A 9267-nucleotide genomic window follows, 5' to 3' on the forward strand; every position below is an offset into this window, starting at 1 on the left:
AAAGCCCCTCACTCTCTGGCCTTCGCAGTGGAACAACCCCATGAAGCGATCTTAATGGTTTTAGCCTGTCGCTTCCATTGCAGAGATTGGACCGGGCATTAAAAAGTAGTCCCCAACCGCATTTCCGCGGAGGAATCCAGGGGTGGGCGGGGCTCCCGATGACTATATAAAGAGACGCCTCGCGTCCCGCAGCTAGTTCCGTCGAGACCGCCAGTTCCGTCTCTACTCTTTTGTGAGGACTGCAGCCAACACCGCTGGTGAGGAGAAAGCCGCCACACCCGGCGGGGGCGGGGAGGCGGGAGGGGGCGAGAGACAGCCCGCGGCCCGGACGTTTGGTTTCCGTGGCCCGCGAGGACGGCTGCTGTCCTGAGGCCGAGGACCGGGCGGCAAGATGGCGGCCAAATGGAAGCCTGAGGGGGAAGACGCGCGGTCCTGACGCGCTGGACCAGGTTGGGGGAAGCAGGCCCGCGAGGCCGCTTGCCGCCGGTTAAGCCGGGAACGTCAGAGGCTTGGGTTGGGAACTGAATTCGGTTGGCGCGCTGTAGGAGCCTCTGATGTGAGAACTGTGGGTATTAGACGGGAGGGAGATGTCGGTTATCCGGAATTCGTCGGTTGCTAAATACAGGAGTGCGATTGGGAAGGGAGGGGGAGGGTGGCGGTCCAGCCTAGCCTATCGCCCCTGTGACGTCGCGGTTTGTGTGGTCTCACAGTGTATAGTGACGATGGCTTTAGCTTTCCCTCAGTTGTAGGACCCGGTTTGGGTCTCGGCCTCGGGTAGCCTCTCCAGAGTAAACAGGAACCGGAAATTCAGAGGGGGAACGTGAGCCTGACTTACATTGAGTCTTTCCTTGTCTCGCTACACGGATATGGCTGCGGAAACTATTTATTAGACAAGGGTGGTTTTTTTTTTAAGATTTATTTCTTCAGGGGTTGGGGATTTAGCTCAGTGGTAGAGCGCTTGCCTAGGAAGCGCAAGGCCCTTGGGTTCGGTCCCCAGCTCCGGAAAAAAAGAACCAAAAAAAAAAAGATTTATTTCTTCAGACACACCAGAAGAGGTGTGATCAGATCTCATTACAAATGGTTGTTAGCCACCATATGGTTGCCGGGAATTGAACTCGGGACCTCTGGAAGAGCAGTCAGTGCTATTAATCACTGAGTCATCTTACCAGCCTGACAAGGGTTTTAAACTTTAAAAAAATCTCTGCCTCTACCACCCATGTGATGAGGTCCAAGGCCAGTGCCACTTACCCTAGACTACTTTTTTTTTTAATAGAGTTTATTCAGGGCATGGGAAGGGGAGTTGAGGAGGGAGTAAAGCTGGTCGGAACATGTGGAGAGAGAGCAGGGAGGAGAATGGGGAGAGAAGGGACAGATGGGGTGAGAGTAAGAGGTTAAGAGGATAAGAGTAAGAGTAAACTACTGTTTAATTGTTCAGACAAAAGCTTGGGGGAAGGAGAGTTGAGGCAGGATCTCACTGTCTCAGGCTGACCTCCCAATTCACGAAATCTGCCCACCTCAGTGTCCCCAGTGCTGGGAGGAAAGATATGAACATAGTTCAGTTTTGTAGTAGTAACTGGCTCTATCTACCAGTCGGGACCTGAATCCGGGATTTCCAACTATTGCCTTCTAAGCTCTTGAGTTTCTGACTTCTTTGGAGTGGGTCCTCCTAAACCCCCCTCCCCCAAGGTGAAATGTGGGTCAGGCTTTTCTCCAAACTGCAAATAGTCAGGGACTGACTTTCAGCAGTTCCGTACTGAACGCTCCACCCTGCCAACTTGGTAATAGACAATGCCTAATATTCATAACTTTGTTCCATCAAGACTTTTATTTTCTTGTTGGTTTTAGGGGGTAAAATTCAAAACAGTCTGTGTAGCTATTTAGACTAAACTACTAGCCACCTCACAGATCCAACGGTTGGTGGCACTCTAAAGAATTTGTGTCATTCCTGACCTGTTTTTTGGTTTTTGGTTTTTTTTTTTTGTTTTTTTTTCCATAGACAATGCAGATCTTTGTGAAAACCTTAACTGGTAAGACCATCACCCTGGAGGTCGAGCCCAGTGACACCATTGAAAATGTCAAGGCAAAGATCCAGGACAAGGAGGGCATCCCCCCTGACCAGCAGAGGCTGATCTTTGCAGGCAAGCAGCTGGAAGATGGCCGCACCCTGTCAGACTACAACATCCAGAAGGAGTCCACCTTGCACCTGGTCCTTCGCCTCAGAGGGGGCATGCAGATCTTTGTGAAGACCCTGACAGGCAAGACCATCACCCTGGAGGTCGAGCCCAGTGACACCATTGAAAATGTCAAGGCAAAGATCCAGGACAAGGAGGGCATCCCCCCTGACCAGCAGAGGCTGATCTTTGCAGGCAAGCAGCTGGAAGATGGCCGCACCCTGTCAGACTACAACATCCAGAAGGAGTCCACCTTGCACCTGGTCCTTCGCCTCAGAGGGGGCATGCAGATCTTTGTGAAGACCCTGACAGGCAAGACCATCACCCTGGAGGTCGAGCCCAGTGACACCATTGAAAATGTCAAGGCAAAGATCCAGGACAAGGAGGGCATCCCCCCTGACCAGCAGAGGCTGATCTTTGCAGGCAAGCAGCTGGAAGATGGCCGCACCCTGTCAGACTACAACATCCAGAAGGAGTCCACCCTGCACCTGGTCCTTCGCCTCAGAGGGGGCATGCAGATCTTTGTGAAGACCCTGACAGGCAAGACCATCACCCTGGAGGTCGAGCCCAGTGACACCATTGAAAATGTCAAGGCAAAGATCCAGGACAAGGAGGGCATCCCCCCTGACCAGCAGAGGCTGATCTTTGCAGGCAAGCAGCTGGAAGATGGCCGCACCCTGTCTGACTACAACATCCAGAAGGAGTCCACCCTGCACCTGGTCCTTCGCCTCAGAGGGGGCATGCAGATCTTTGTGAAGACCCTGACAGGCAAGACCATCACCCTGGAGGTCGAGCCCAGTGACACCATTGAAAATGTCAAGGCAAAGATCCAGGACAAGGAGGGCATCCCCCCTGACCAGCAGAGGCTGATCTTTGCAGGCAAGCAGCTGGAAGATGGCCGCACCCTGTCAGACTACAACATCCAGAAGGAGTCCACCCTGCACCTGGTCCTTCGCCTCAGAGGGGGCATGCAGATCTTTGTGAAGACCCTGACAGGCAAGACCATCACCCTGGAGGTCGAGCCCAGTGACACCATTGAAAATGTCAAGGCAAAGATCCAGGACAAGGAGGGCATCCCCCCTGACCAGCAGAGGCTGATCTTTGCAGGCAAGCAGCTGGAAGATGGCCGCACCCTGTCAGACTACAACATCCAGAAGGAGTCCACCTTGCACCTGGTCCTTCGCCTCAGAGGGGGCATGCAGATCTTTGTGAAGACCCTGACAGGCAAGACCATCACCCTGGAGGTCGAGCCCAGTGACACCATTGAAAATGTCAAGGCAAAGATCCAGGACAAGGAGGGCATCCCCCCTGACCAGCAGAGGCTGATCTTTGCAGGCAAGCAGCTGGAAGATGGCCGCACCCTGTCTGACTACAACATCCAGAAGGAGTCCACCCTGCACCTGGTCCTGCGCCTCAGAGGGGGCATGCAGATCTTTGTGAAGACCCTGACAGGCAAGACCATCACCCTGGAGGTCGAGCCCAGTGACACCATTGAAAATGTCAAGGCAAAGATCCAGGACAAGGAGGGCATCCCCCCTGACCAGCAGAGGCTGATCTTTGCAGGCAAGCAGCTGGAAGATGGCCGCACCCTGTCAGACTACAACATCCAGAAGGAGTCCACCCTGCACCTGGTCCTGCGCCTCAGAGGGGGCATGCAGATCTTTGTGAAGACCCTGACAGGCAAGACCATCACCCTGGAGGTCGAGCCCAGTGACACCATTGAAAATGTCAAGGCAAAGATCCAGGACAAGGAGGGCATCCCCCCTGACCAGCAGAGGCTGATCTTTGCAGGCAAGCAGCTGGAAGATGGCCGCACCCTGTCAGACTACAACATCCAGAAGGAGTCCACCCTGCACCTGGTCCTTCGCCTCAGAGGGGGCATGCAGATCTTTGTGAAGACCCTGACAGGCAAGACCATCACCCTGGAGGTCGAGCCCAGTGACACCATTGAAAATGTCAAGGCAAAGATCCAGGACAAGGAGGGCATCCCCCCTGACCAGCAGAGGCTGATCTTTGCAGGCAAGCAGCTGGAAGATGGCCGCACCCTGTCAGACTACAACATCCAGAAGGAGTCCACCTTGCACCTGGTCCTTCGCCTCAGAGGGGGCATGCAGATCTTTGTGAAGACCCTGACAGGCAAGACCATCACCCTGGAGGTCGAGCCCAGTGACACCATTGAAAATGTCAAGGCAAAGATCCAGGACAAGGAGGGCATCCCCCCTGACCAGCAGAGGCTGATCTTTGCAGGCAAGCAGCTGGAAGATGGCCGCACCCTGTCTGACTACAACATCCAGAAGGAGTCCACCCTGCACCTGGTCCTGCGCCTCAGAGGGGGCATGCAGATCTTTGTGAAGACCCTGACAGGCAAGACCATCACCCTGGAGGTCGAGCCCAGTGACACCATTGAAAATGTCAAGGCAAAGATCCAGGACAAGGAGGGCATCCCCCCTGACCAGCAGAGGCTGATCTTTGCAGGCAAGCAGCTGGAAGATGGCCGCACCCTGTCAGACTACAACATCCAGAAGGAGTCCACCCTGCACCTGGTCCTGCGCCTCAGAGGGGGCATGCAGATCTTTGTGAAGACCCTGACAGGCAAGACCATCACCCTGGAGGTCGAGCCCAGTGACACCATTGAAAATGTCAAGGCAAAGATCCAGGACAAGGAGGGCATCCCCCCTGACCAGCAGAGGCTGATCTTTGCAGGCAAGCAGCTGGAAGATGGCCGCACCCTGTCAGACTACAACATCCAGAAGGAGTCCACCCTGCACCTGGTCCTTCGCCTCAGAGGGGGCATGCAGATCTTTGTGAAGACCCTGACAGGCAAGACCATCACCCTGGAGGTCGAGCCCAGTGACACCATTGAAAATGTCAAGGCAAAGATCCAGGACAAGGAGGGCATCCCCCCTGACCAGCAGAGGCTGATCTTTGCAGGCAAGCAGCTGGAAGATGGCCGCACCCTGTCAGACTACAACATCCAGAAGGAGTCCACCTTGCACCTGGTCCTTCGCCTCAGAGGGGGCATGCAGATCTTTGTGAAGACCCTGACAGGCAAGACCATCACCCTGGAGGTCGAGCCCAGTGACACCATTGAAAATGTCAAGGCAAAGATCCAGGACAAGGAGGGCATCCCCCCTGACCAGCAGAGGCTGATCTTTGCAGGCAAGCAGCTGGAAGATGGCCGCACCCTGTCTGACTACAACATCCAGAAGGAGTCCACCCTGCACCTGGTCCTGCGCCTCAGAGGGGGCATGCAGATCTTTGTGAAGACCCTGACAGGCAAGACCATCACCCTGGAGGTCGAGCCCAGTGACACCATTGAAAATGTCAAGGCAAAGATCCAGGACAAGGAGGGCATCCCCCCTGACCAGCAGAGGCTGATCTTTGCAGGCAAGCAGCTGGAAGATGGCCGCACCCTGTCAGACTACAACATCCAGAAGGAGTCCACCCTGCACCTGGTCCTTCGCCTCAGAGGGGGCATGCAGATCTTTGTGAAGACCCTGACAGGCAAGACCATCACTCTGGATGTCGAGCCCAGTGTTAACACCAAGAAGGTCAAACAGGAAGATACTCGTACCTTTCTCACCACAGTATCTAGAAAGAGCCCTTCTTGTGCTTGTTCTTGGGTTTGATGGGGAGGTGTCTTAGTTTTCCCTATCTTTTAAGCTGTTAACAAGTTTCATTGCACTTTGAATAAAGTTCTTGCATTCCCAAAAGTCTCCTGAGTTTTTTGTGTTTGCTTCCTTCAAATTGGATGTGGAGAGTATCTCGTTTGTGTCATCAGTGTAACTTATCAGGTAAGAAAACATTGAAATAGGAAGTAAGTGGTAAATATTGGGGTGTAAAAACATTTTCCCCCTAAGAACTGTTTCTCAGTGTGTAGCCTTGGCTGTCCTGGGTCTCTTTCTGTATACCAGTCTGCCCTCAAACTCAAAGATCCACCTGCCTCTTAAGTGCTGGGATAAAAGGGATTTGCCATCACTACCCTGGGTATTCTAAGGTTTTAAAGGGTTTTTGTTTTAAGTTGTTAGGGTGTTAGTATTTAACCTATTTGTACCTAGGAAGGAGGTCAACAGAGGATGTTCAGTCCCCTGGTGTTAAACTACCATGTGAATGTTGGCAACTGAACTTACGTCTTACAAAAGGAACAATTTCTGAGCCATCTTTCCAGCTCTAGAATGTTATATTTCTAAAAGGATGTTTAAAAATACAGTTTAAGGTTCAAATTTATATGCAAAGTATGTTTGCAGGTGTGTGGATGATTGAGGCAGTTGTGTTGATCCCCTTGGATATAAGGTCACTTATGAGCCACCTGATACGGCTGTTCAGAAGTAAACTCTGGGCTTTCTGGGGAGTTAGCATCTGTTTTCAATTGTCTCAGGCCCTAATTTTCTGTAAAACATGTAATTATCACTTGTACTGAGGACATTAAGAATAGTAATAAAGTAGGTGGCTGAAGTGAGCATGGTAGCACTTTCAAGCCTAGAACCAGAGGCAAGAGTTCCAGGCCAGCCAAGACTATAGTTAGAGACCTGTCACACACAAAAAATTGATTTCCCTGGGTTTTATGTGATTACAGTTAAAAGTTTTTTTATGTTATGTAATTGGTAAGGAGTATTAATCTGAATTTGCCCAAGTGTGTCTAGTCAGGTTAAGTATGTTGTGATTGGCGTGGAGAGGTCATTCAGAGGAGGTTGGAGTGATTTTTTTGTTTTTTTTTTCTTTCCAGAGCTGAGGACCGAATCCAGGGCCTTTGTGCTTGCTAGGCAAGTGCTCTACCGCTGAGCTAAATCTCCAACCCTGGAGTGATGTTCTTGTAAGAGACGTTGTACTCAATGCCACTTGTCCAGAGTGGTCCAGTAACTCTAGCCTTAGCATGCACCTCCACTAAGAATTCAAAGTCTACATAACAATCATTTCATAAAAACTGATAACTGGAAAAGATGAGTGTAATTTGTTTTGGCTGTCCTGGAACTTGTGCCACTAAGCCAGACTGGCTTGACTTGTCTATTCTGTGTGGAAAGTACAGGGTATCCTGTGAAGATAATCCTGGACTTTTTCTCAGTCCACAGTAAGTGAGAGCTATAAAGTTTTCGTTTTGGGATGATGTTAAATAATGGAATAACCAGCCTTAGCCATGTAAGCATATGACTTGTCATGGAGTTAAAATTCACCTTTTTAAAATTCTAGTTCTGGGGGCTGGATAGATGGCTCAGCGGTTAAGAGCACCCAACTACTCTTCAGAGGTCCCGAGTTCAATTCCCAGCAACCACATGGTGGCTCACAACCATCTGTAATGGATCTGATGCCCTCATCTGGTGTGTCTGAAGGCAGCTATAGTGTACTCACATATATAAAAATAAATCTTAAGAAAATTCTAGTTCTGTTTAGTGAGAACACATGGTGTAGTCCAGACTAGCTTTGGACTTGGTATGTTTCTGTCTCAACCTCCCTAATGTCAGAATTAAAAGGTCAGAGGTAGCCCACTTGGTTTTTCCAAAGGACCAAGGTTCAATTGCTTGTACCACATCACAGATCATTTGTTACTCCAGATCTAGAGGATCTCTGGGCTTCTGGATAGCAGGCAGGCAAAACAATACAAAGATTTTAAGTTAAAGGCATAGCTTGGTGGTGGTGAATGTGTTTACTTCCAGCAGAAGTAGGCAAAGTTAGGTGTTCAGAGTGAATTCCTGGACAGCCAGGGCTACACAGAAACCATTGAAATTAGAAGCATGGTTGCCATGCTCAGTACACTTATTTGTCATTAAGCAATTGCTGTTCTTCAGCCTTTAGCCAAGGGTCCCACCACAGTTGAAATTAAGCCACAACGCCCACTGGATTATAGCAGGTAAGAGGTCTCAACCACTCCACACATCTGCCCACATTGTCTACATGTGTGAAGATGGAAGTTTTCCTTATGTAGTACCCAGAGTGCCCTCTCTTCAGGTCTATCAGCAAGCGCTGACTGACCTATTGCTCATAGTGTTTGAATATATGCTACTTCGTTTTAAATATTCAGTTTACTTCATAATGGGAACTTTGCCATCCTTGCTTTTGGCTGGTGTTCCCACTCCGATTGTGTGCTCAGCTTTATGCACACTAAGGTCCTCAGAGACACTGGGAGAGCACTAGGCTATACATTGACCCCCTGCATATTTTCACTTCAGATCTCAGTATGGTCGAGTCTAACTGCCTTTCATCATATGCAAAGGGAAGAAACTCCTTTTCTCAAAAACAGGAAGCCAAGGTAACAGAACTGTACTGTTAGGAGCATTTGAAGATAGTTGCTCTGCTTCCCAGAGTCCTTGGTATAATGAATCGAGTTTAAAGCACTCCATAGTTTGAATTCACATTTGGAACCAAAAGTTCACTTACAGAGGTGGGGTTGAGTCAGAAAGGCCTGACTAGTGTACAGTACTAACCACTTAACCACTTGTAACTCAAGCTCTAAGGGGAACCAGCAGCAGGCACCTGCACTCAAATGTTCATACTTCCAAATGGGCTGTCCTGGCAAGCAATACTCTCTTCTCCCCAAAGAGGGCACCACTGGAACTCATGCAGGCTTAGTAATGAAGGCTGCAGTACCCCAAGAGGTTGCAGTTGGCTAAGCAATTGTTTTCCAGCCAGTAGCCAAGGTTCGCACACAGTTGAAATTAAACCACAGCACCCATTGGATTATACCAGGTAAAAGGTCTCAACCATTCCCCAAATCTGCACACGTTCTGTAAAGCCCCCCACCATTGCCCTTCACCTCTCCACTCAAGTTGTCCTTTTTCCTAAAGGCACTGTTTTTACTTAGGGGTTTCCTCTCTTACTCTATTTGTTTTTATCCACAGGGTGTACCTTGTAACTCAGGCTGGCCTTGAACCTCATGTCTCAGTGTTGTGTGGGACTGTCTTACAAGCCACACTGCCACCATCTTCATCAAATCAGCCATGCCAGTTTGCAAAATAGCAGAGCTTGTTGACTATTGGTATCGCTTTGTAGAAGAAGCAGGGAAGGTCATGGGACCCTCAACTGAATATTCAGCCAGTTCTCCCAAGCAGCTAACTGCAACTTTCTCATAACTGTACATAGTCTCCAGGAGGGACTAGAGAAA

General features: G+C 50.0%; 1 protein-coding gene across 8 annotated transcripts; it reads left to right on the plus strand.

Annotated features, from left to right (window-relative positions):
* Positions 1-190: 190 nt before the first annotated feature.
* Ubc (ubiquitin C) lies at positions 191-5884 on the plus strand (the record flags this gene model as incomplete). Of its 8 annotated transcripts, NM_001399781.1 has the most annotated exon segments (4): positions 191-257; positions 1997-2047; positions 2276-4783; positions 5468-5884. In NM_001399781.1, coding segments are annotated over 3 exon segments (2889 nt in total). In that variant the 5' UTR covers positions 191-257; positions 1997-1999.
* Between the last annotated feature and the right edge of the window lie 3383 nt (positions 5885-9267).

Source organism: Rattus norvegicus, chromosome 12, assembly GCF_021556685.1.
Source record: "Rattus norvegicus strain SHRSP/BbbUtx chromosome 12, alternate assembly SHRSP_T2T, whole genome shotgun sequence".
Taxonomy (NCBI): Eukaryota; Metazoa; Chordata; class Mammalia; order Rodentia; family Muridae; genus Rattus; species Rattus norvegicus.